The 27,457-nt window shown below is 38.1% G+C and overlaps 4 protein-coding genes across 5 annotated transcripts; 1 reads left to right on the top strand and 3 right to left on the bottom strand.

Moving 5' to 3' along the window:
- Nucleotides 1–1,384: 1,384 nt before the first annotated feature.
- On the bottom strand, nucleotides 1,385–10,525 carry LOC145914179 (serine/threonine-protein kinase DCLK2-like). 2 transcript variants are annotated; one of them, XM_083001966.1, is made up of 16 exons: nucleotides 10,387–10,525; nucleotides 9,807–9,903; nucleotides 8,762–8,963; nucleotides 8,516–8,640; nucleotides 8,303–8,443; nucleotides 8,116–8,238; nucleotides 7,943–8,039; nucleotides 6,127–6,302; nucleotides 5,615–5,794; nucleotides 4,922–5,041; nucleotides 4,567–4,713; nucleotides 4,265–4,398; nucleotides 3,574–3,829; nucleotides 3,116–3,253; nucleotides 2,527–2,567; nucleotides 2,166–2,300 (listed from the first exon to the last, which is right to left on the bottom strand). In XM_083001966.1, the coding sequence occupies exons 1-15, from the start codon at nucleotides 10,440–10,442 to the stop codon at nucleotides 2,550–2,552; spliced, it is 2,010 nt and encodes a 669-aa protein (XP_082858092.1). In that variant the 5' UTR covers nucleotides 10,443–10,525; the 3' UTR covers nucleotides 2,166–2,300; nucleotides 2,527–2,549. The 2 variants fall into 2 exon arrangements, with proteins under 2 accessions (XP_082858091.1, XP_082858092.1); XM_083001965.1 differs by lacking the exon at nucleotides 2,527–2,567 and having other exon boundaries at nucleotides 1,385–2,300.
- A 2,722-nt stretch (nucleotides 10,526–13,247) lies between these two features.
- LOC145913836 (uncharacterized) lies at nucleotides 13,248–17,334 on the top strand. The gene is made up of 9 exons (XM_083001596.1): nucleotides 13,248–13,376; nucleotides 15,209–15,414; nucleotides 15,769–15,901; nucleotides 15,971–16,072; nucleotides 16,167–16,266; nucleotides 16,342–16,426; nucleotides 16,490–16,617; nucleotides 16,854–17,040; nucleotides 17,212–17,334. The coding sequence occupies exons 1-9, from the start codon at nucleotides 13,324–13,326 to the stop codon at nucleotides 17,250–17,252; spliced, it is 1,035 nt and encodes a 344-aa protein (XP_082857722.1). The 5' UTR covers nucleotides 13,248–13,323; the 3' UTR covers nucleotides 17,253–17,334.
- A 169-nt stretch (nucleotides 17,335–17,503) lies between these two features.
- LOC145913835 (carbohydrate sulfotransferase 13-like) lies at nucleotides 17,504–19,821 on the bottom strand. The gene is made up of 5 exons (XM_083001594.1): nucleotides 19,688–19,821; nucleotides 19,299–19,408; nucleotides 18,778–18,887; nucleotides 18,297–18,497; nucleotides 17,504–18,065 (listed from the first exon to the last, which is right to left on the bottom strand). The coding sequence occupies exons 1-5, from the start codon at nucleotides 19,818–19,820 to the stop codon at nucleotides 17,510–17,512; spliced, it is 1,110 nt and encodes a 369-aa protein (XP_082857720.1). The 5' UTR covers nucleotide 19,821; the 3' UTR covers nucleotides 17,504–17,509.
- Nucleotides 19,822–20,421: 600 nt separating this feature from the next.
- On the bottom strand, nucleotides 20,422–26,281 carry LOC145914504 (prothrombin-like). Its single transcript, XM_083002326.1, has 19 exons — nucleotides 26,221–26,281; nucleotides 25,801–25,914; nucleotides 25,609–25,705; nucleotides 25,167–25,255; nucleotides 24,884–25,060; nucleotides 24,254–24,353; nucleotides 23,934–24,064; nucleotides 23,424–23,588; nucleotides 23,147–23,363; nucleotides 22,805–22,935; nucleotides 22,496–22,628; nucleotides 22,291–22,432; nucleotides 22,163–22,235; nucleotides 21,842–21,968; nucleotides 21,466–21,622; nucleotides 21,180–21,303; nucleotides 20,854–20,993; nucleotides 20,573–20,680; nucleotides 20,422–20,492 (listed from the first exon to the last, which is right to left on the bottom strand). The coding sequence occupies exons 1-19, from the start codon at nucleotides 26,279–26,281 to the stop codon at nucleotides 20,439–20,441; spliced, it is 2,340 nt and encodes a 779-aa protein (XP_082858452.1). The 3' UTR covers nucleotides 20,422–20,438.
- Nucleotides 26,282–27,457: the final 1,176 nt, after the last annotated feature.

Genomic DNA, 27,457 nt, shown 5'->3' with positions numbered 1-27,457 from the left:
TCCTGTCATGAGGCGGTGCTTGAAACAATTTTTTAACTAAGCTAAAGAATAAATTTGGGGCCGCCGAAATTTCTGGCTTTTACAACAATGGTGATAGTTATAAAACATATAATATTTAGTAAACCAAATTGTCCAGGTTTACCCGATGCAAAAGAATTCTTTCTCCATTTTTTCCTGGCGCTGTATCGTCGTCCTTCTTATTGTCACCTCCGCAACAAGTCACTATGATAAAGATCTTCGCATTACATGCGCTTAGGCCTAGGCTATTTCTGTAGGGAAAGTTTCATCCGTAGTTTTTGACAGAAAAGAAACTACAAAGAGTTGATTGTAGATATCCAGTCTTCCTTCGTAAATCACCTTATAAATGATGCAAAATGATTATTAGCAATCACATCGAAACACTTTTGTGCAAAGAGATTAAAAGGCTTGGTCTCATGGATCATTTAAGTTTGGCTGCTGCAAAAACACGAAAGGAAATATTTGCTTTCACCAGGTCATCTGTCTCGTCCTTCATTTAACTTAAAAGGGAATTCCGCAATGTCTGCAACATTTTTAAACACCACTGTGGACTCTACACCTGAACGAATATTTTGCACACGTTTTACCGCACCAACATGTGCGATTGATCATAAACAAGAAATACGATGGTTCAAAACAACGTAGTTTGCAGCTAATCCCAACCCCCACTCTTAAGTCTGTCGATTTGGATCGAAACAAACGTTCTATTTACCAAGTTGGCGTTTATGTTTTGCTGGGTTTGCTTCAGTTGGTTATGGCCAACCAAAGTCTGAAGCGACATGTCGCAACCTCCTACCCAAATAGTACTAATTCCAATTATCATGTGATCAAAAGAAACAGAAACGTTAGATCGAAAATATTAAACATTTGCTCCTGATGGTTGGGATTTAAAACTGTGTAACAGAACAATATGGTATGAAGAACAATCATCAGACAATGGCTCTATAATACTTGCTTTTCTTTGCTAGCTCATTTTAATACACAACGAATAGTTAGCAAACTTGTTTTTGCAGTCCCGTTTTTTGACAATTATGAAATCAATGGCGTCATTGAATGTTTGGAATCGGCTTAGCATTGACTAATCACCAAAGATGGATTTGACAGGATCTTTTCTGTTTCGTCGCATCTCTGCGAATTACCTCCTTTGTAAAAAAAAAACTCTTTCTATACGAACATGTTGATTACTATGCGAATTCTCTACAGTCCCCTGATTTGACCAGGGCAATTTTGTTATTTTTTTTTAACGGAACATTGCTACATATTCCTACAGTTATATAACCCTATAAAACCCACAAGGACTAACAATACCAAATTGCTACTTTGTTGACTAACACACAAAATATTTTCTTCACACTTTACATAAAACATTACTTTCATGTTTGGCTACAAAAACAACAACGAAATGCGTTACTGTTATAAGCAGACGAGTTGAACACAGAACACTGAAACAAACAAACATGTTACATAATAGGTAGTAGGAACCTTCACTCAGGCATTTGTACGTACACAATAACAAGTTAATACAAAATTGTACAAATTTTTGAAAAGATTTATAATACTGAACCTTTTACTCACAGTACATGAAGAAAAACACAACGTACATGTTACAATACACCAAGAGTTCCAAGCATTCATGCAGGTTAAGTAAAAAAAAGTCAAAAAGTGTCTTTGTTCAACAAACCGGCCTTGCAACAGGACTTATAAAAAACATATCTGAATGTACTAATATGGCAACTGGACAAATGAACTGCCATGAGTAATACTTTACCCCCAAAAAAGGCCAGCAAGGAAACAAATGTAAAAAATTGCAGAAATAGCCAGCTATGACACTAAAATCTGTTTTTTTCCAAAAAATGATGGAAAAGACACTTAATTTTAAGATATCAAAGGCTGCATTTATAGCAAGGGTAGTAGATACAATTTTACCACAAAAAATGGCTTCAGACATTGCTAGTTAACTAATGTGGAGCAGCGTTCTACAAGGTTTACCCAGTGGTAATTTTTCCATGTGTGTGCAAACTAAGTAACATGTGTCATGAATTCTTATGATTGTTCGTTATTCACAGTTTTAAAAAAAAACTAAACTCAAAAAAGGTGTCAACTTAAGATTTGTTCTCAATCTCCGCATCAAAATTTAGCCTTTTAATAAATTGTTAGAAATCATCAGATGTGTCTTCATCTTCATTACTTTCAACCTCATCATTCTGCTTGGTGTCCGTCACTGTGTTAGCTCCTCGATTGGGCATTATCAAAAGCTTTTCATTTTTGTCAAGTGAAGTCATCTAAAATTCACAAATACCTGTTATTCTGGCTCTAAAAATACTCAACAGGACAAAAGCAAACTAGACAGTACGGAATATACACTGGACAACAGTTACAAAATGCACAAATACAAGCATAAACCAACTAACAAAATGTATGTGACAAATGCATGACACATTTATCTCAACATACTTCGTATTTTTTGAACTTGTAATTTTTTTTTCCAAATTAAGGTTTATAAAATACCTTAAACACTTGAACCTATAACTTCATCTTGTCGAATAATCCTGAAAGAAAGCAAGCCTGGTCACTACATAATTTGGTGATATACTAACTAGTGTATGTATGATCAGCAAGCTGCATATCGCTTTAAAAGCTAAGCATTATTGTTAAGCCATCAGATATTTTTTATACTAAGCTTTATTGGATATATGCTCGACTAGTTTGAAAAAATATTGTATATTTATGGTGGTGCAAGAAGGGAAAGTGAAATCAAAGGTTATCATTCAAGTATGTGTCTTCCTTAAATTAGGCTGCTTCAAGCCAGGTAGGACTTCTTTTATAATATACTGTTCACAAATAAGATATTCTTCACCCATGCTAGATGTAGAAATAATTTCACATACATACAGTTCGGCACAGACACTATAATGACAAAATTCTTGCAAAAGTTTCCACCCACATGCAAAATATTTACAAGAACAAGGAACACAGTTTTACAGATCAATACATCTACAGTCATGGTTTCTAGCCTCAGCAGTTAATGGGGTGAACATGGAATTTATTTCTACGTCCGTGCTGGCACAACATTGAACAAACATTAGCACACACTTACTGCCAAAACTCGACCGCCGACATTTAGTCTTTTCTTATGACCTCTAGTTGGACTGACAGGTTCCCGGGTCCATGTTTGCATGGATGAAAGGCAGTTGGAAACAGATTTTTTCATGTCCCTGTCCAAAGCGGCATCGGACTAAATGAAAAACTTTATTTTTCATTTTTGTGTTTTGAGGTATCACATTAATTCTTACAAAACTAATTTATAAAGACTCATTTCAAAGTTTCATTTTTTTCCAAATGTCTTAGTTGTACAATACCAGTGGGTTGGTATTCATCTTTCAGAGACTGTGTAAGTAAAAAAATAAAATAACATTTTTATACAACTAACGAATCCTAGTAAGAGTTATACATGTAGCACATCAGCTTGAACAAATCTAGTCAATAAATGATCAAAACAAACATGAAATAATTCATGTGTTCTAGTCAGGTTGTGAAAAATAGTAAAAAACATACTGCAAGCCATGGATGTCGCAAAACCTCCTCTGCGCTCATTCTCAGTTTGGCATCAACATTTAATGTTCCTCGGATAAGATCCCGAGCAGAGTCTGATATGTGATCCCAGTGTTCTGAAGGAAATTCCACCTCACCGGATAGGATTGCATCAAAGAGCTCTTCTTGGGAGTTTGTCTCTGATCGAAATGGTGGAAAACCACAGAGAAGAATGTAGGTGATGATTCCCGCAGCCCAAACATCCACTTTTATTCCATATCTAATAACAATGTCATTAAACAACATTGGAGCATCACAAGCTATTTGTTTTAACTACGAAAATTACAGGAATTTGTTTCACAAATAAAAAAAATTGATTTTTAATCTGAAAGTAGCTTCAAAACTTTTTTATTCATGGTTTCATTTTAAAAAAGAAATTTCCATGCGATCCCAATTAAAAAACCATTATGCTCAACCTCCACAACGAGACAATATGTTCGATAACCCCCAAACTACACAGACATTAATAGTGTATTATTCTTCTGGTTCTTATGCGTCAAAGCTACATACATTATCCTGTATGGGATTTGACTTTGGTGCCACTCTACTTACATTAAAAGAAGTTTTGCCCAACAAAAAATATTTTACTTGATAATACAATACTTACATCTAGATTTATTACCAAACATGTTTCTACTTGATTTAAGCAACCTACCCAGTCTGTGCTATAATCTCAGGTGCAACATAAGTTGGAGTTCCACATACAGTATACAGTGGTCCAGTGACACTTGTTGCGAGACCAAAATCAGCCAACTTCAATGCTTTGCTGCCATCTTTGTATTCACACACCTAAAATGTACAGGTTAACAGGAATGCTTTATTCTATAACTGTTGTTCTATTGTTTCCTATTATTCCATTATATTACACTTCACATTTTCTTGTTTAATCACAAGCAATAACGAAATTGTCAACCATGTGGTCTATAGTTACATTGTTGTAAGGGAATATGAACTTACCAGCAGATTTTCAGGTTTGATGTCACGATGCACAACTCGCAGTTTGTGCAGATGGGTCAACGCACTTGCAAGGTTGTGCAACATTCCACTTGCATCACGCTCAGTGTAGCGTGAAGCTGATGATATTGCATCAAACAGGTCACCACCCTAAAACGAAAATGTCAAAAATTGTAAAAAATTTCCAAATATATTCGGCAACAAAATTTACTCAGACATTTACTTTAGAGTAACTGCGTTTCGCTGAACGTATATTATACATTTTAAATAAGTATGATGCTCGTCAGCAATTAAAAACGGGCAGTTATTATTTTCATGTGATTAATCGTAGAGTTTATACTGATGAACTTGGACCTACGTTGACAAGTTCCATGACAAGGTATATTTCACGTTTTGTGTCAAACTCCTGAAGCAACTGCACGATGTTAGGATGCTTCACTCGCCGCAGGATGGAAACCTCGCTCAATATCATGTGTTCCTATGCAAGAAAAACAGTTGGTCATTGGCTACATAACAAGACACGTCACAATGCAGGGCGAGCCCACGCTGATGCGAACCAGGAAGTGATGCAAAATACGTGGCGATCAGTGTATGGCGTGTAACAACGCAACTTGCGGGTGGAGACGTGTTGGTGTATTACGTCTTGGATCGATCGAAGGTAGGTTGGACATTATGAGTTGGTACAACTCGTGGTGAATTCCCACACATTAGCGAGAGGTTATTAATAATATAGAGGATTAAAGCCGTCTTATAATTGCAAAATACACACAAACGTCTTAGTGGACGCACCAAGAAGCGATTGAAACGATTTAAATCCATTTACCATGAGGTTATTACACACACAAAGTTAATTTTTAACTCGTGTAACGGATAAGGCTCTTGTGCACATGATATAGGAGGGCTGATTTGGATGTAAATTGATTGCTTAATCTGCTTATGACTGGATTACAATAATGTTTATGTTACACCAACGCTGAAAATGTAATTTAAGTACGATTTATGCATGGAGAACAGTTGTGCCAAAAGTTGGCAGCAATTTTCTTTTTCCCACCTTTCCAACGCATTTCGTTTTGTCGATTATCTTCAGGGCGTACTTGATACCAGTCGACCTTTCCACACATTCTCTCACAGTTGCGAAGTTTCCGTCGCCGATGACGTCACCAACTTCATACCGCTCGCTCACCAGTGATGGCCATTTGCCGTCATCAGTGTTAATGACGTCGGGTACGTGCTGTGTTAGAAATAAGACTCGTAAATTTGTTTTACCTGTTGACAACCTTTCAGCATATAATCTTGACGTTAAAGGTTTGTTTAAATTGGCTTCCTTGTCAACACAAGGTACGCATTACTGAAGATTGGTTCCACACAAATTCTCAGACATTTTCTCTGAGCATTACAACATACCGATACCTACATAATGTCGCGAAAAAACCTTAACTTATCAATGAAATAAGTGTTACGATGCGTTTGTTACCAATGCATCGTTCCACAACAACATACAGATACATATAAAAAAAAACTGTAAGTTGTTTGTTGGGAGTGGGTTTAAAGTATATTACTTACAATGGCAAGTGGTTTCTTATAGGAAGATCCCCTGAGCGATTGCGACCTCCTGTGGTGAGGTTGGGGGAGCACACGCTCGCTATCCGCACTCCGGTTCATGCGCGAGCTTCCTTTCCTTTCCAACGTGATGCGGGGGGTGCGCGGACCGGACTGGTAAGGTCGAATAAATTTTGCTTCTGCGTAAAAAACAATTACGAAAAAACGAATTTGATGGTTGAAGCTGGAGCTACAAATCAAGGCAAAATAAAGTGTCTTGCACGTTTGGAGTGCCAAACTCTAGGTGTGTCTACAGTGCGTAACATTACACTGTGGTATTTCATGTGTATTTTCCTGTCATACAGTTATATGCTGTGAGCGACGTTGTGCGTGAAGCAAGCAATCCACAGTTTATTTCTTGTACTGATTTCTTAAATATTTGTGACTAGTTTGGTTGAGCTATTTTCTGCACAGTTGGGACACCCAGGGCCAGGTATGTTAAAATTCGTCTCAAAAGTCGGCAGCCTCATTAGGTTAAAATACAATATTATTTTAAACGGATATCTTTGGTGACCTGAAACAATAGATTAAAAATACTGCAAGGGGGATGCAAAACCGAACAAATACGGTGACAGAAACGAAGAATCGATCAGATCTGGGCGTTTTTGGACTCGGGGGCGTCGTTAACCGACACAAGGCGACTTTAGAAGATATTAATAATTTAACGTTGAGTCGGCTGCAATTTTACGCGCGGCCTGTTGAGCAGACGAGAACTGCAGAAAACGAAATAAATCCAAATCCAATATTGCGTAAGAAACCAAGGGGGCTGTAATTAGGCAACGGATTAAATACAGGAACCGAAACACAATAACCAAATATCCGTGATAATATTTATAAATACGCGTTTGTATAATAATTAAAGTTAGTTGAAAAACTGAATCATCCCTTAAAGAGAGGATATTTTGGGGTATTTTGTTCGTCGTCTAACATTTTCAGGTGTCTATAATTTACAGTGGGTTAGAAAAAAACGAAGTGTTATAATAGTGTGACAGTGTTTCAACACAAAGTAAAATCTTTATTAACTTTTAAGTGGGGGTGATATTGGCACGCATCGAAAGTTTCGGGCCTTACAAACTGTTTAAAAAGCTCAGTTACACGTTGCCTAAATTGGAAACATGATAAATGTGACAACAAAGTTGTTTTTTATTGTCGTTTACAGCCGTGACTTTTTGGCGCCAATACACCAGAAAGAGGCGGAACTACCCAGGATTTGAATATTTCATGAAAACAGGGACAGGAGGGTTACGCGTGATTCGAATTAAATTAAATGGCGACACAGCACAAAGGAAAATATTTGTGTTGCTGATTTGTTGGTAAGTCCCACGAGGGTGGAATCAAATCACGAAAAAATAACAATATTGGAGGATGTTTTACACAAAATAGGTGGAATTTAAGTAAAAGGTTCTAACCATTATTTTTGAAAAAATAACCTTTTCAGGTTGTTCCTTGGAAATCGACATATGGAAGTAATACATCAAATTTACTGCCCGTCTTGAACTGAGCATGGCATATGGAAAACTAATATTATGCCCAGGGGGGTGAGGGCTGCCAGATGGCAGATAACATGTCAAAATACTAAAATGTATCAAACATTTGTGCATTTGTGGGCGTAACTTTATGCGGCTTTTACGAATGCCAAAAAACAATTGTTACAGTTAACAAGAGCAACCAGAAACAAAAGACAATGTTACATGACATATGTCAGCACTATTGTCTGTGATAAATCAAGCTGAAAGGAAAACTTAATGGTATGTTTAAGAAGTGAATAAAATTCTTTTACCATCTGTGTCGATATCAAAGTCATCATGGGACAATCTTTCATGGCCATATGCGATAAAAATATCGTCATCACCAAAGAAGTCTTGCAAACTTATAACCTGCAACCAAATGTTCCATAAATAAATTCTTACCAGTAAATCACAACACTGCTATGTTATTGCACAAATAACTAACCTGCTTTCCTTGTATTGTGTAGATTTTTCTTACAGCTCCTGTGTCAAGTTTAATTGATTTGGTCACATCGTTCATTACTTGTTCCAGTGAGTGGGCGGTCTTTTTGTTTAACAGCATGCGTACCTACTCAACAAAATATGCATTCTTTTAAAAAATTAGCCATAAAAAATAAGGCAATAGTGCTCACCGCTTTTCTTGGCTTAACCCCACTTCGAATAAATGTGACAAGTTTTGGTCGAACAAAATCACGACTCTCTTTTTCAAATGTCCGACAGAGAGTTTCGTGGCTGACACAATTTCTTAGATCATCACCCCAACCATTCTTTTCCTTATAACAAAGAAGAAATATATATAAATTACCAAGTGGAATATATTCTTATAACTGATGATTAAACTGTACCTGTTGTCGCAGTCTTAGAGACAATGAGCTGCCTGTTCTAACATTGTGACACCAGTTTGGATTTACATTTCTTGTGTAGTCAATCCTCTTGAAGACATCATTTGACGCACAAACATAGCTTTCACCTGAGTGTTTAACAAAAACTTAACACAAATAGAAATTTCACTACAATCAGGCAAAAACACTACTAATGCAATTGCGTAAAGTTGCTAATTTTACGCATGTGACATCAATAAACATGCAAACCTTGTTCTAGCTCTTGAAGTGAGGTAATTTTTCTTGTTCCTTCAATTGAAAACACAACCCTCACTCCTTGTGGAAGATTAGCTTTGTCTGCAAGTCTGTTGGTGAGGTCAGCAAGCAGGAAGTCAAAAGATCGAAAGCGATTTGATGAAATTGCATACACAAGCCCCTGGTGAAAACGATCTCCATTGCGGTAAAATCGTACCTAACAAAAATGTCTTTGTTACATTTCTGTTTTCTTGAGCAAATTTTCTTCGTACTGCTAATCTATACCATAAAAAAATCCATAAATACCAAAAATTACCATTTTGCAGTGACAAACAGATAAAGGTGATATTGAAACAATTTTGGTGCTGTAGACTGCTAATCCCTACACTTAGGCACAATATACAAGAGCGAAGCCCTCACAAACAATAGATTACATTTTGTTGCCTGGCTGCAAGTAGAAAAGGGATAGCTACTTGAAACTAACTCTTTTAACAAGTGCCTTCTCGTGTTGTGTCCCCCCTCCTTTTTCTTGACAGCGAATTGAATGGTTCTCTAGTTTACGGCAAAAAGGTCACCCACAGGTCAATAGTTTTTGGCCAGAATAACTAAAAATGAGAGTGTTGGTTTTGCAAAAACCTTGCCAGTAAAAATTTTGTCCCACTGCACTGTGTTTAATTTGCAAATAATTTACACAAGAATTTGGCAGACAAAATAAGAACACACTTTAGAGTTAAGTCCATAATGCTTTTGTAACAATCACAAAAAAAGTTTGGACAATATTTTTGTTTTGTGAGCTGCATACAGATGGGCACTGTTTCGACCAATAAGTTTTTGTCAGTGCAGCTTCGTCAATAACTCATCAACACAGGTTGAAACAGTCGCCATCTATATGCAACTCACTTCATCTTATTAGCTCCATGCTTACTAATATTATTATTTTTGAAAATAACTTAGCTACTACCTATGAAGTCTATTAACAACAGAAATAACTATGTTTACTAAAATAAATACCTCCTAACAAACAACACATTTTCAACAAGAACAAACATATTCAGTGAACCTTTTTGGCTTTTTTTTCCTCAGCGATTCTTTGTAAAGATCTGGTGCGGTATAAACTGGTGTGAGCACTGTGTGCTGGACTTCGCAAAGACCCAGATCTACAAATCATACACATAAAAGCTTTATATGTAAATTTTTATTGTTTAATGCTGATAAACAACCAGCATTTAGAGTTAAATTACATGTTATCTATGCACAAAATTAGTGAACAGATTGGTGCAAGACGATAACAGCCACAATTGCACCACCAAGACCAAAACAAATTGTACAAATTTGTAACATTTCAAGTTGCTTTAAATTGATGATAGAAGTTGCATTAGGCCTACTTTATCTTTTAGGAGCCGATCATATCTGACATGTGTGTGTGTGTGGGTATGTTTTGTATGAGGCTAAATGCTCATTTTGCACGAACAAACTGAAGTTTTTCATATGTTAATGCAATGGCAAATTGTTTTTGTGCGAAAATTTGGCATTCTTTCCAATCAGGCTAACGTTAAGCTACGATATGAATAAGCACAAGTTTTTTTTCTGTGGATATAATAAAGATTTTGGTAATTTGTCATTTATATTTGCTAAATTACCTTCTTCTCAATTTGTCCTCATCGGCAAAATGTTGTGCAGCAGAATCAGGCAGCATGATAAACAAATATAAAATCGAACTAATTAAAATAAACAAAAACCATTCGTATTTACATGTATATCATCCACTATACACGTTCTGAAACCATGCCAACATACAAATCGTTGCTCCATAAACAAATAAACTCTCTCTTCACAACAATACGTTCCAGCTAGACACAACACTGCAGCGCACCACAGTGAAAACCTGTCGCCGACATTTATATTGCTCTAATCATGCTTTTTTACATTACGTATCAACAAATTACAGTCAGCCCTGACAACAAAATCGAATGATTGTGAAAATAACAAACCACCAACGACATGTGTGGCATCGGATTTTTGTGTGACAATTTTGGATTTTAATTGCTTTGAACACTGAAAAATTAAAATATAATTGTTTTTTCTGTCAAAATTAGTAAGTTAGAAATGTGTGTTTGGTGTGAATTGTAAAGCTAAGTTGTAGTGCGGTTGTTTGTTGGCATGGAAACACGAAGAACTATTAAGCCCCCTTGTACCAAGTTTTGTGTTTGAAGTAAGCACATTTACGATAAAACAGCATAGCTCCCTAAAACATTAAATTGCAAACCCCATTGGCTGTATTTTTTATGGACATCTTTTGACGAAACCGTGTTATTCGATTGTATGCCGCGGCCTGAAAAGTTTTTTCTCATGGTTTGGTGATATTTGATCGAGTTTCACCGAGTTTAAACTTTAACTCATCCCACTGTGTACCAATTACGTGCACAGTCGCCCACAGTCGCCTACAGACAATCATATTTGTTATGTTAGGTAGCCTACTTATCTGCCTTCTGTTGAACCACAGATTCGGCAAAAATACTTTTTCGTCTCTGTGTTTTCAAGAAAAATGCAAGCCCACAATTTTTAACATTCCTGTAAACAAGGTGTAGCTTTGTTTCAGAAGCTTATTTAATATCTAAGTTTTATCGCGTTGAATGAATTGAGGATTAATTCATCCTAGAAACCCTATATCATCACCGTTTAAATTTGTCAGTATTTTTCTTGGCAACTAAGGAGAAGTTGTCATATGAAGTCATGGCTTCGGTTCATCAGATGAAAAATCGCGATCCGCAATCGTCACATTTTGTTGACGTTTTGTTCCTTGATCTCGTGAAATAACGAACAAGAAACTTACTTTTCGGCGGGTAAGTGACGATCTTCCACCGCCGTTACACGCTGCAGCGGGGATGCGCATTAGCGTGTTAATGTTTTGAACTATATCTCTTGAGTTCACTTTGCACAAATCTGACGTTTAGTTTTGTCCAAAAATGGATGGTTCTTCAGATAAGATTAGGAAAAATGCCAATACTGGACAATTAAGCTTCTAACAAACAGAATGCACCCAGATAAAGGTCATAGTATTGGTCAAAATGTGTTACGTCTTACAGTGCTTTTGCGCAGGTGTTAATGTTAGCAGAGACGGACAAATCAGGCGAGCCACTCTTGGGTGACTGATTTTGTTCTACACCTGTACGTACAGTACGTGTTGCCGCTACACACTGCCGCTTAATTGTGGAAGTGGCCTTTTTTGCGTTAGAGGGTCATGTTTTGGGTGCACCATTTCTGCGTGCACGCATACGCTTAATTGGTGTACTGGAGTTTAGCACGTATAAATTTTGAGCGTATTTGCTTTCCAATTGTCTGTAACAGAGCCAGCAATTCGTAAAGTGCAAGTGAGGATATCTGTAATTATCCGGGTCGTGCCACCATATATGGTAGGGTCGTTGTCAACCCTTTTGTGAGTTCTATGCTTTATAACTGGTCGATGACGGAGGATGGCATTAGTCAACTGAAAACAAAGTTTAAAATGGTCACAACAAACAGTTTCCTGGTGGCTGCGGTTCGTGTTTTTTTTTAGCTTCAGGCTCTTCGTTGCAAGTTTATTAATAAAGTCTTATTGCTGTGAAAGCAATAGTGCGGGTACCTGTATTGGAAATAAATTTTGTGTTTAGGACAGGAAGCTGTCAATACCGTATGTGTTTCTGATGTATAAATTGATATAGGTGTTAGTGAAAATAGAATCCATGTTTTGGATCACCGAGAATGTTTTTTAGACTTTTCCAGGAAATTAAAGCACGTTGCATTGTCACGTGGTTTTAATGTAAACAAAAATATGGTTCAGCAATGTATGCTGACCAGGAAGCATAATATTAAGCGAGGAACGACCCCTTGCTGCTCACGCGTTTCAATGAAAATAGCTGGCGCATGAATCGATGCGCTGTGAGGAAACTCCCGGGCGGATTTCCTTATTACAACTTGTTTTGATCGCACATGCCAATATTCGCACATCAACCTTTTTGCAACTATACGGCCGGACCTTCTGCTGATTGTTGTCCAATAGGTCATGGAGTCCTTTTGCATTTTTAGCAAAGGCGACGTTGATATGGCCAAAAAAAGTTCAACACATTTGGGTACTTATAAGCAGTACAAAACAAACGAGGGTCAAATTTGACTACACCGCTTTTACCCCTTTGTTGTAAATAGGATTTATGTAGAAACATAGGTATGCTGAACACAACTGGTGGGACGACATTTTTTTCTAACCAGTCAACAGCTACAGTGACAACAGCTAAACGAGAATCATGTGAGACTGTCAATGCTCTGACAGGTCTTATTGTCATTCCTGCTTTGGTCGTCATTGTCAACGTTATCTTAACAGCTGCCGTCATCAATTACAGGCAAGCGAAAAATAATTTATGTAATCCACAGCCGATGACATGTAATAATGTCTGCCATAGTCAAGAGTCTTGTAATGAAGTTAAAAATGCGATTTGTAAACTGATAGTGCAACTTTACGCAGATCTCGTTTGCGTCAAAAGAACGTGTATATCTACGTCTCCAGTACATTGGTGGCCAACGCTGTATTCGGAGTCTTGACCATGTATCAAATGACTGTGGTACCCAGTGGCATTGAAACAAATCCGCTTCTACCGTAAGTAAAAAGCTTTCCGTTTGAGTAAATTTGATGTTGGATTTATTGAGCCCCCAATGAGCAAGCAGGGTTTTTCCAGATTTTTGACGTTATTAATGAATTATTGGGTTGTTATTCGGTGATGCAAAGGAATTTTTCCTTTTCGCGTTTTGAAAAGCTGAACATTATAAACTGCTATTTTTGTTGCCAGGCATACTAAATAATCGGAATTGCTCTTCTGGCACTTAGTTTCTAAAGTGTTTATTGGAAACCAACGTTTCGTCTGCCATCCGGCGAGACTTCTTCAGGGTTATGTCAACAGTGAAGCATCACGCACATAAAATACTAAAAACGCAGGAAAAACGCAAGAAAAACACAAGAAAAAAGGAATACATAACACTGGCACCGCTTGCATCGTCACGTGAACCAGGTTTGTAGCGGGGCGTAATATTTACAACAAGTTGTTGTATACAGCTGGAAAATATACGCATTGCTCCTTATCGTTTATGCAATGGTCGTTTTTGTGGATGTGGAGCGTCTCCAGGAACAGACGTTTTGTATGATCGTCCTCCATCTCTAGGATTTGCACCTCATCAAAGTTAACTCGGTGGCCGAGTGTGGCAACGTGTTTTGCCAGTGCTGTCCTCTGGCTGATCTTCGCTGCAACGTCGCGGCGATGCTCTTTTAACCGAGTCTGTAACCTTCTCCCTGTCTCACCGATGTACGCTCCACCGCAGTCCTTGCACGGAATGTAATAGACAACGTCTTTTGGTTGGCCCGTACCCTTCTCGATAGGGTGAGACAACATCCTGCCCAGTGTTCTGTGTGGCTTAGTGTAGACCGCAATATCATATTCCAACATCATACGCCTTAGCGTGTCTGTTAGAACCGGAACATATGGCAAAACGATCGTACCGGTAGTTGGCGCTGTTTCTTGTGGCTTGACCGCAGGCTTTCTTCTAAACATCCATGACGGATACAGATGTTTCCGCAGTACCTTCTTTATCCGTCATGGATGTTTATTGCGGTCTACACTAAGCCACACAGAACACTGGGCAGGATGTTGTCTCACCCTATCGAGAAGGGTACGGGCCAACCAAAAGGCGTTGTCTATTACATTCCGTGCAAGGACTGCGGTGGAGCGTACATCGGTGAGACAGGGAGAAGGTTACAGACTCGGTTAAAAGAGCATCGCCGCGACGTTGCAGCGAAGATCAGCCAGAGGACAGCGCTGGCAAAACACGCTGCCACACTCGGCCACCGAGTTAACTTTGATGAGGTGCAAATCCTAGAGATGGAGGACGATCATACAAAACGTCTGTTCCTGGAGACGCTCCACATCCACAAAAACGACCATTGCATAAACGATAAGGAGCAATGCGTATATTTTCCAGCTGTATACAACAACTTGTTGTAACTATTACGCCCCGCTACACACCTGGTTCACGTGACGATGCAAGCGGTGCCAGTGTTATCTATTCCTTTTTCCTTGTGTTTTTCTTGCGTTTTTCCTGCGTTTTTAGTGTTTTATGTGCGTGATGCTTCACTGTTGACATAACCCTGAAGAAGTCTCGCCGGATAGCAGACGAAACGTTGGTTTCCAATAAACACTTTAGAAACTAAGTGCCAGAAGAGCAATTCAGATAAATTATAAACTGCTTTCAACACTTCCAAAAATCCGTTTGAATTTCGTGCACGTTTTGCGAATTCAAAAACTTTACAATCACTTGATATAAGCTAATGATTTTTAGTAAGCGCTGTAAATTAAATATTTAATATTTTGTTTGTTCGTTTGATTTGAAGGCTACTAAGATTCGTGGTTGCTTTTTTTCACTTTAGCTTGTATTTTGTAGGACGACGAGCACTGCACAGATCAACTGGTGGATATTCCGAAAAGCAATCTTGCCTGCGATTTACCTCGTAATGATTGGGAACATATTCCTTCTTATATTGGCCATCAGAGACGGAGCAAACATAATTGCCAGAAGTCAAAAGAAAAATGGCCAAAAATATCGTTCATTTCGCTACCAACGCAACAAGGCTTGGATTTTGATAGCAGGTATCTTCAATTGGTCTAATAAGAGTATATTGCATTGGAAATATGTTCTTTGTATCAACACAAGCACAAAGTGTAAAAAATGAGTCTTTATCACGAATCAAAGTGTATTTAAGAAAACTTATACTGCGCAAAGTGGCTTTTACTGAGTTGGCACCTGCAGCTTATATTGCTGACCTGTTTCAACATTTCACTTTTTACACTTGTCTTTTTTGTTTTGTTTTAAACAGAAAACCTCACAATATTAAAAAATGGCGCGACCTAACACTTTTAACAATCTGAATTCTTCGGGACATAAAAAGCAATTAATTTTCCACAACTAGAAAACTACACCTATAACAAGCGATTGTTTATCAGTGATTTGGACTGTGCCGGTCATCTTCGCTCTCGCAGCAATTGCTGGTTGGAACTGCAGCAAGATTTGTCATTGCACTTCGGGCTGTTACAGATTGAACAATACCCAAATTGATTCGCCTTTGCAACGATGCAGGTAAAACAGAAGAGTACCTGGAGTTCTGAAAACCTTGTGGTTTGAACAAAACAATTTTGCGTTGTTTAGTCGCCTGTGGACACCGATGACAAGCGGTTACATGAGTTTGCTGGTCATCGTATGGGTATTGGAGCTTGGAGTTTTGCTTATTCTAATATTCAAAACTTTGACGTAAGTTCTGCGCACCCCAATGCGAGTTTAATGCAATTCAAATGCATGTGTTATATACATGCACATATCGCAACGCTTGTTTTGCTTGCTACAGAAAAACAATTCAAAGACGAAGATCGAGCGGGGTTCAAGGAAACGCGATAGAAATGAGGAACAACTTGGCTGTTCCACAGTCTGATCAAAAAGCAAACACGGTAAGAGTTTGAACAGTTCAATATGTGGATAAACACTGATCAGCACATTTTGACAATGTCCCGAACAACATACAGTCGGTGAACATTGACGAGAATGGTGATTGCACTATACAGGCCAGTTACCAAGCCGATGAAAGCAAGGATAACACCAGTTCGGAAGGTGTGTATTTGGTATTTGTCGAAGTGATTGCGGCTTATAAATAACGACAAACCAACTACGCAGTGGCGAATTCAGAGAGCAGTGAAACAGTCTGGCAGAAGCGACTCCTTCACTACACCTGGTCTCGTTCAGCTACTAAGGAATTATGCATTCTGTTGGTTCTTTTTGTTGTGTGCACTGCCCCCACTATGGTAAGTGTTTAACGTTTAAGGACCTTTGAATTACTTGCGGTTGCTCCTGATACTCCTACTGTGACGAATAAGCACAATTACCAAGTAAATATTTGAAAGGTTTTATTCCAACGAAAAACTATGTAACATTAAAATGTAAATAACCGTTTACACGACGACTGAATTAAACTGGCAATAATTGGCTTATTATAAATGTGTTATTCTTGTAGAACCTGAAGGTTTATTTCTTTTTGCAGGTTGTTGTGTTGATCGATATATTTGCTCCTCAGCCCATCTCGACCACTGTCTCATTCTTACTTCTTTCACTTGGCCTAACCTACTGCATTATTTGTCCCTTCATGTTAATGCGCCACCTCGGTGGACTCAAAGCTGCCATAGAGATTATGTGTGTAAAAGCAACTGGCACCAGAGTAGCGAGCAAAGGTAAGTTTTTCCTGAAAAAAACAGTTGTATGCACATCGAAAACCAATAAATTGCGAATGTTGACCAGGCGATCACTTGAGCATCGTTGGTTTCCATCACAGACACAAAAAAACCTGTCTTGTATTGAGCTCTTTCAAAGCTGTTAATGGAAACAAACATTTGTCGTTACAGGTTCGAGTCTCCACGCTTCTCCAAGCCGGTTTAAAGTTTAAACTTTGGAACAATTGTTCGGCATTGTTCGTCTATGAGCGGTTTATTACGGATAATGACATCATCTTTGTATATTTTTGTCGCAATCAGTGTTATGTTATTTGAAAATTTTTGTAATAATAATTGCAATGCAGCCATGCGCCTATGCTCACATTTATTTTACGCAAATAAGACATGCATTCTTTTTTCCACTAAGACCGGTAATCGCTTTTGGAGTAAGTTCAGCAAAATGTCAAAGAATTTCTACAAAATATTTTCTTCATGTGATTTTTCCGACTGTACCAGCTTGAATATCAAAGCTGTAATCAAAGGCTTCAAAGTCACTTCTGTATAAATCCATGAGTTTTCTTGTCACCCAATTTTCAACGTTTCGAAAATACGTTTCGATTGAGAAGGCAATTTCTTGATTCACTTCTTTTGTTCGTTCAGAAAAATGTTTCGGTATCTTAGGGTTGTTTTTGCGTTCGCTGTTCATCCATGTCTTGGATGTGACGTTTGTTTGTGATATAAATGACGTCATAGTGACGTTGATTTGATCAAGAACGTACCAAATGTCATCAGGGGCCGTTTCAACTTTTACAATATATTTGTACGGAAATTTGCAGGGATAACAAATGTCAAACATCGGGCGAAAGTGGGCGTCCAGGTTTTGAATCCATTCCGCCCTCGTGCGGTTAAAAGACTCATTTATGATAAATTCCAAAAAGCGTTCAAATGTGAGTGCATGGTCCGGAGATTCCTCTTCAGCCATAAGATAATATTTAAGAGAGGGCATAGATCGCAACACCGTATTTCCATGGGTCCTTATGAACTCTCTGCAAATGAAAGCATGTCGCGTTTGTTTGCCATCGATTCAACCAGTTTATGGTCAAGTTACATGCTAATTAGTAGTGATTATCCTGCCTTTTCGGATAACGATACAATGTGACAAGACGTGTGAGTATTTAGGAGGGCATGTAGTTGCAATGATTGTTATTTCGTTAATGCAATGACCCTGTACCTATATTTTATTTTACCCACCCTGGTTGTCAGTAAAAAAACATCACCTGTGAAGTTTGTTGTTCCAACCTGATATCAGTCTCCCAAATGGATGACGAACAGTCAAAACACTTAATGAAGAGTTTACCAACGCCCACTTCTTTTCGTAACTTAGATGTCTGGTGTCGCGAAGGTTGTCACTTCGAAACTGGCCAACTCCATTAGGAATGCTTACCACGTTGTGTCGCAGCCTCCAAACCAACCTATTCCTACAAATTTTCAATCACTTACTTGCATGGAATAAAAATTATAACAACGCTTATGTTCATTTTTCAGCACACACTTGTTTTTATCTTGGATTTAACTAATTCATTAAAAAAGTGTTTAGAACTGTAATGATCAAATTTGCACTTCTTGTATTATAACATTAGCAATATGCTTATCCTCTGTTTAGATTTTTTGCACACATCGATTCGCCCGTTTGTGATGCTGTATATGTTACATAATGCTGAGTTGCTGTTATTTCGAAACGCTTATTGTCAAGCTTACCAACTCGTACTTCCAGCTTTTTGAATATAACACACAGTGAGTTTTTTGCTGCTTGCAGAAATTAATTGAGATGGTGGAGTTTTGTCGGTTGAATTGTTTTCGGAACAAAACTGCATAAAACATTAACACTCTTAGGCGTTTTGTCACATAATGTTTTTTTTTCACTTTGACAATATTCTGTAGAGGTCTTGCTCCATGCCGCATAAAACGCCAAATTAAGATCGTTCACCTAATCACACCGATAGTCCAAGTAATTATCAATGTTTAAGACGGTTGTTGATAAAGATTAACTGATAAGATTGGATTTAATCTCGTTCAAGGTGACAGGATATTTTTTCCATATTTTCACACGAAAGAAGAAATATGTTTATGATGTAACAGACTATGAAGAACAAGCGTGTGGTTTTCAACTTGTTTTCATGTATAATGGGTTATTTTGCTATGCAATGTCAAGCAATGCAGCGTGTGCGGTGCTTATATCCATAAATTCAAACAGGAATAAAGTTTTTTGGCGCTCATACCTTTTGCAAATCTTGCCTCCTCTTAGTATACCTTTTTACCATTAGATTGTGCAGAAGGTTTTTTTCCTTACCAGTGGGAGACCAAACATAATTGACTCTGTTCCACTCATCTACAAAAAATTGCATGAGCAACATTTACACGAACATACTAAGCATTTTAATATCGCTTGCAGTACTTGTAGTACCGAAATACCGAAATAAAAATAGGCTATTTTGATGAAATGCAACACACTGTTTAATACAGTTGAGATTCTGCTCATTCGATTTGCTGTTACTGCTTTAATTAACCTTCAATGGTGTCACGTAGCGCGCTTAAAATGTCGTTTAACCGCCCAAGGTGTGCGATAACATAATTTCATGCTGCTCTAAAACGTAGTCTAAATACCAACCTGGGTATCTGTAAGTCGGCTGTATGACAACACGTACGTTTGGTTTACAATCCCAACTCCAGTATGCACATCCCAACAAACTCGTCAGAGTAGCTGCTAATAGCGCAAGTTTATTTGTAAATGTTTTTGTCATCTTTTGTCTACACAGAAAATTTGCGTGCTGAGGTTTTTTTACGCTGATTTTATAAGTCATGAGACTAAACAGCTAAGCATCTTTGTACAATCATCCTGACGTAACAATAGTTTTCAAAATCGCAATGTGTCTTTCACTTATATTGATGTACCACAAAGTCGTCGAAACTCAGCGTGCTTACGTTTTTGGTCTAGACTGATAGTAACCATGTCTATACACAAACCTGTGCCATGACTACAGATGCCTGTAACGAAAGCGGATCCTGACATGTGTAATTTGCTAACAGGGCGTCAACTTGAACAACTACGTCCACTGCTTTTAACGATTGCAATTTCGCATCGAAACTGCGTGAAACGCCAAAGTCAATTGCGCGGCATTTCCCCCAGGCATAAAGTTGTGGGTTAACGATGATATTTTGATGTTGCAATGTTTGGCTTCACTTAAATCGGTAAAGCTGAAGGGCAGGTGGTCATTGAATTGTAATAAATGATTTTTATTGCAAAATTAAGAAACCATTTTCCAAAAATACGTAGGTACATATAAACAAAATGCACAGGTCATTGGAATGCATTAAATTAATTATTAAATCATAGAAATCGTTGTGCACAAAAAATCTTCTTATTTGGAGTTAGCGGCGATTTGTTGGTCAATCCATTTTCTGAGCAATGCAACCTAAAGTAAATCGCTTGTTTAAACTGCGTTTTAGAGAAACGCGGTTTGATTAAGTTCTAATTCTTTATTATATTGCTTACATTTGTGTAGACTCCAGGTTTTCCAGCTTGAGCACATCCACTGCCCCAAGACACGATTCCCAAGAGTTCATATTTGGTTAAACTTACCAACGGCCCACCACTGTCGCCCTGTGAGAAATTTTCCATCATACAATTTTAGGGATATCGAAGGCAACAAAGATCAAAACTTGATTGTAAAAAATAAACCCATTGTGCAGAAAAAAAATGCTGTTTTGTTGCTGAATAACTGCACAAAGCATTAGGATATAAACTACGGACACTATTTCAAGCAAGAGTTTCACCTGACAGGAATCCTTTTCGCCTTCAGGATAACCTGCACAAATCATCCGACTTGTTATAGATCCTGGATAGTAACGTTGACAATCTGAATGACTCATAAGTTCGACAAATACTTGCTGGAGAAGGTCGGGGAACTTTACAACTAAACAAATTTGTTTGTGTCATGTTGGCAATTGCATGACCTTTTGCGGTATATTTAGACGTTTTATTGCATTGTTCAATGTTATTATAGCACGAACTGAAAACGGCCGTTTAAAGTTCAAGCTGTCCAGAAAACTACGATATTATTATCTACACTATGGTCCAGCAATTTTGGCAAAGTTTATACCTGACAGAGTATTTCCCCATCCACTGACAAGAACCTTCTCACCGACCGTGTAATCGTGTTGATCAGAGAAGGGCGGTAAGCACACAGGCTTCACGTATCTGTTGAACTGTATGACGGACTTCGACTAAAGAACAGTGAAACTTACTAACGCGATGTCTTTCCAAGAAATTTTTTTTCAAATACCGAAACAAGTGCAATGTCACGACATTTATAGCTAATAATGTAAATATGCAGATCGGCACCTGTATGAAAAATACGTGATTTTTGGTTAGAATGTCTCTATTACCTTCATGAGAGAAATGTCGTAATCCCATGACTGGTCAGCATTATAGTTAGGGTGATTGATGATTCGTTCGAGTTGAACCGTAGCTTCATGTTCATCTACCACAGTTGCCCTGTAACTTCCCACGTACGCCAGATAGTTATCAGGTTGTTGCGGAGTCCTGTGACGGTAATTGTTCACATATTACAATGTAACTAGTCTATTACTGTTATAAAGTAGAATTAGCTTGAACCAATGGGTCCAAGCCAAACTTACCAAGGCCCTGAAGCCCCAAATTAAACCAAATTTCGGACTTGGTGCAAAATACTAATTTCAAAAGAAAAGCCAAAATTAGAATGCTGTTAAATGAACATTGCTTTGGCTTTTTGGTTTAACGTACGAAATGCAATGTGCGGCTGTGATGATCCATCTGTCTGATATGAGGGATGCTCCGCAGGTTAGAACACTTGTGGGGACGTAACGCAGATGAACCATCCACGGAATGCTTCCTTCGTTAGCAGTCTGACCTGTGCGAGGAGAGATTGTTGAATATATGTGATTTCATGCAACGGTTTTGAATTTTGTGCATTTCAGTCGGGTACTGTGTTTTTAAACAAAAATTTTTATTCTGCAGAAGCTGCGAAAACTGTAAACAACTAACAGTAAACGTTTAAATTATACTTAAACGATCTCACGCTGGAAACCAAGACTGCACTCTTACCTCCGACAATCTTTCCAGCGATTGGAACGTCAGGATTGCCGCACAATGTACCACCTAAAGGTTTAGAAAAAATCTTTATATTTTTATATTTGCGTTTCAAATTAAATTAACCGTTTTTTTGCGTTAACCCTACCAGAGCATACTCCAATGTCACAGTTTTCGGTAATGTATTCAGGATTTGTACTAAAGCACCAAGGCCTTGAAGTCGAATCCGGGGCGCGGCAGTAGTTGTGGTGACCAAGTCCTTTGCCGGGAAATGTGTAGGAATGGCTTAAATAAGACAACGGACATGTGCACAGACGCTTTTAATAAACATTATAACCTCTTACTTACATTGCGTGCGAATTTGGAGTGTTGGAGTCCCAATATTGACACGGGAATCCACTTTGGGTCGTGCTTACTGTCCCACGGTACAAGGCAGCTTGAGACGGATAGTAGCACATTTCGTCTTGGTTAATTCCTTCTTCTGCAGAAAGCAAATTTTATTCGTCAGACCAAATCAGGGATACAATTTTGATTGTAAATTCACTATATTTTTAGTATCCCAGCGAGCAATGCCTAGTGGGGTTGCAAGAGCGCAATCCGTGACCGACCTATTGATCAAAAGGCTCATGGGCAAAGGTTAGCTAAAAGCGTTTTTACCTGACGGGCATTCGGGAACATCACAGTAGGACCAGAAGGTGGCAGGGTCGTTTGTCACGCACCACGCCCATTTATCACCATCCGGGTTACGGCAAAAATTGCTCACAAGGTCAGCATTTGGGTATGACAAGCTGCAATTTGGAAAGGTTTCTTAAGTATGCAACTTATTTCCTTGAAATTGTCGAAACATAATGCACCAATTTTATGATCTTTAGCCAGTTTCAGAAAAAAATATTTTGACGAGTTGTTGTATTAATCGTGATTAAAGGCGACATCAAGAATATACATTACCAGAAACAATTCAAACGTGTTTTGCAAAAAAACTAAATATTTTTATCGTACGGTTTAAAATTATGTTTATGTGGTGCATCTGCGTTCCAAGGTTGACATTCAAGACCGTGGATGGTCCTACTGATGGTGCCTCTGTAGTTGGTTGGGCGCGGGTTTGAAATGCATGTAAGACCATCAACATCTGGTTGTGGAGTTGTTGTTGGTGCCATGATTGGCTGTGTGGTAGTTTCTACTGTGGTTGGTGCGGGTGTGGTAGTTGGCGGTTGTGCTAAAAATGCAAATGAAATTTGCACAATCATTTAGAGCTAGTTAAAAGCCACCAGCTTACGTGTTGGACAAGGCCTAGCTGAACAAGGTGAGCTGACAATGATGTCACCGCCGCACTTGCTCATTCCTACAGTGCCACGGACACACTTACGAACTCTGTATTTTACTCCCCCGCCGCAGGAAACGCTGCAAGTGGACCAGCTTGACCACTTTGACCAGAACGCGTCTGTCAATAAGGTTTAATTGGGACATTTGGGTCAACGATTGGAATAAATCACAAAGTGGAGGTGAATACGTTCCAATACATTAAATAAAAGGTTATGAAATTGAATGCAAAAGCAGCTGCTGAAAAACACCTTGGACGCAAAAGTGACCAACCATACAATTATAGCATATAGTTTATGCAGCAGTTTATTTTTATTGTTTTTACTCGTATTTTGGATTCACATCCTTTGGTATTGGCTTGTTTTATCTCAGAACTTTTTGTTCATAGAACACCTTTGCAACATGTATTTACACTGTGCCAGCAAGCTGTTGATTAAATGTAGATGTCGCTACATAACAAACTTACTACAAATTCTGACTTTACAAAGTTGCTTTCGGCTGTAGTTATTCTGGAAACACCACGGCCCGCTCATTGTCTTGTTGGGATTTCGGCAGCGTCTTCCAATTAGGTTGTATTTGGGAAAATTGCTGGGCCGGCTGTTTAAAATTGTGTTTTTTTGCTGTTTAATTGAAAATGCAGTAAAGACGGGATACATACGACATTACTAAATTTAACGGTAAGTCAAAATTAATTTACTGTTCAGAATCTCATAGCTGTTTTAATTAAATAAGCCAGCTGCTTTGTGGGTAGGAAATGTAATGTTAAATCTCCAGTTTTATACTCACAAGAGGGAAGAACGCCTCCAAGTCTGGCACAACACGCCATTGTTTCCTCTATTGTTGAAGCCCCGGAATCTCCAGGGAAATTCGTGGTCGTAGCACTTCTCTAAATAAGAATGTAAATAATTTCGTTTGCAATAATCAGGGTTGATAAACAGGCAAGCATTTGACTTCTGTAAAAAAGTGGAGAGATGCGTTAAACCAGGGGTTCTTAACCTGGGGTCCATGGACCCCCAAGGGGTCCGAGAAGACGCATTGAGGGGTCCATAGAACGAAATACAATTATTCCGAAAATCCACGTATTTTCCTTTGTCCATAAGGTTTCGCTGTCCGCGAATTTTAATTTTTCGACATCTGCAATGTGTTTCTTGCAAAGGGGTCCATAGCTTTTCAAATAATGTTTTAGTGGTTCGTGATCCAAAAAAGGTTAAGAAACACTGCGTTAAACGAACAATGTTTCAAAATTCGGGTCACCCAGGGAGGTTGATTTTTTGAAGTTTGCAGGATATTTCCGCATATTATCTTTGTTTAAGCAGAGACTTTTTTTTGTACATATGTATCTAAAGTCATATACAAAAATATCAAATTCAGACGAGTGCGTTTTTCGAATTCGAATTTTCAACCATGTATCCATACCGTATGGACAAGGTCTGGGCACATTGCATGTTTTCTGTTGCAGTAAAGGAGTTCCTCTTGTGCATCCGTCATGTCCCATTACACCGCCTCTGCATCTACGCACTCTGAATTTCACTCCAGGACCACATGAAGTGTTGCACGATGACCACACTGAATACCAACTTAGAGCGGCTGCAACTAAAATGTGAGCACATGGATCAACTGCATTGTACTGGAAGGATATAAACATTGGTAATGACGTTGTATGTTGCGTGTAATGTTATGTGTCAAGACAAGGGATTACCTCCATTGCATGTTGTTTCGCCGCAAGACAAATATTCGTAGTAATCTCCTACACACTGCTGTCCTGCTCCGTCCAAACATTCGCGCGTTCTACAACAAAAAAATAAGAACTCGCAACATGGAAAAATTCGAGTCTCTATCAGACATTGAATGTGTGATAAATATGTGAGTGACAATATCCTTGTATAACTTATTTGTTATCTCGATGAAAACCTGACAATACTATCTTACGGTTAATTGAATAGCATCAAAACGCCTTATTTATAGAATCCCAAATGGTCTTTGCATTGCAAATTGCAACGAAAAGCACCATGTCAAATGTTGGGGGATACACGTTGATTTAATATTTTGTTTTTGCTGAAGCCGGCCTATTACCTTTCTTGGTTCATGCTGGTGATATCTCAAAAAACGTTTACTTTTAAAACGCAGTTATTTCTGATTACCTGTATTTAAATCCGAAATTGCAGGTAACAGAACATGGACCAAATTCACTCCATGCACCCCACACACCTGTTCGCACTTGCCTTTCCAGTCCAACACCTAACAATTTTTTTTTTATTAATTTAAGCAAGGATTTTGGATTACACGGTATGTTTTTTATTTGATATTAATTTTAAATATGATTAAAACGCTACCTGTGATTACGGATGAGGGATTTTTGTTGCATTTACAGATGCTGCAGCCATCTTGGTCTCTTACAACTAAACAGTTCGTCTGCTCACATATATTTTCCTGCGGACAACCTTTTTCTGAAATTTAAATACATTGAAACGTTTGTAATAAATTAGTATTTTATCTATTTCCAGCATTGTTTGTGACTTATTGTATAACAAGCAATTTGTGGAGGGTTTGTGAAAACGTATATTAAAAGATCGGTTAATGATCAGCAACTGTACTGCAAAGGGAGGGTGGAATATCAGGACGCCAAAATATTGTAGATATCACACAATGCCAGCCATAACTTACTATTAGTGTTGGGTAGAGTTCTCATTAACAGAACCAATATACAAATATGAAAAAGGACTAGCATTGCAATATGTTAAAACTATACTTACGGCCAAGTGAAACTCCTAGAAGAGCGCCCATGAGAACAGCAATAATCAGACATTTTGCCATTGTTGCTAATCGTAGATCTGTACTACATGAGCTTGGAGCGTATGAACGCAGAATCCTAAAAGTTCCTGCAACACAACCTGCATCTTAACGTCATCCATTATACGTAGGCTATACACCTAACCAGTCCATTGAACTGGGACAGACGGAAACGAAAAGCGACAAATAATTTTGTTTACTGTTGGCTGTTGGTTGCAACTGGTGCAGTTTTGCTTTTTCAAAACATAGTGTAGCCTATAATTGCTTTTTCTCTTCAGACGGTTTAGAAGTCTTGCCCAGCGGCTTTCAAGGCGACTGCCGACAAAAATACTTATGTTATTATGACTGACGTGCACCCAATTAAATATCTTCTGCCGCAAACAATACGATTGACACAATATTGCGTTACCAAAAAGACATTTATATTATAACTTTGGTGTTTCGCGTAACCATACTCCGGTTTAATTATTTACCTTTTGGAAAAGCTGATTTAACCTTGACTTTGTAGCATTACCATTAGGCTATATATTAATATTGTTCCAAGGCTACGCTGAACATAATAATCAGGAATTGCATTTCAGAGCACAAATATAGTGAAATAGTATTAGGCAAATTATTTGAAAGACGGAAACGTCAAACGTAAATATATTGTTATACATTTAATTGAAACCAACAACCAGAAAAGGAAATCGGTATAAACGTGTGTTATGTTTCTTCTTTCAAATAATTTGCCAAATCTTTTTTCAGCCTCAATAATGTCAATCCGATAAGTGCTAATTAAAAAACACAAGATGTAAGTAAATTGTGCGACTGGGTACAACGAAACATATACCAAATAAGCAGAAGATATAAAACAGTGTCTAAATAAACAACAGAGTTATTAAACAAACGGGTGTCACTGATTCAGTACAAGGACGAATTTACATCTTTGTTGATAATACCCAACAAAGTAAATGCTGTTAGTTTGCAATGCTTTTTTTATGACAATTTTTGGTGGGAAGGGGCGAAAATAAAATGTTGTGGAACTAAATTTCATTCAATATAAACCGGAAGTTGCAGCAGAGGCATAAATAAAAGGTTAATATTTAATAAAAATTTGCAGAGAACTTTTATAGCCCACATGGGTATATCCCATGAACCCAACGATCTCATGTCGGATCGGATCTTATTTCCGAAAAAAACTTTTTAGAAAAACAACAA

The sequence above is a fragment of the Ascidia mentula genome, chromosome 9 (assembly GCF_947561715.1).
Source record: "Ascidia mentula chromosome 9, kaAscMent1.1, whole genome shotgun sequence".
Lineage (NCBI taxonomy): Eukaryota > Metazoa > Chordata > Ascidiacea > Phlebobranchia > Ascidiidae > Ascidia > Ascidia mentula.
The sequence above is the reverse complement of the archived record's forward strand: the minus strand, read 5'-3'. Positions and strand labels throughout refer to the sequence as shown.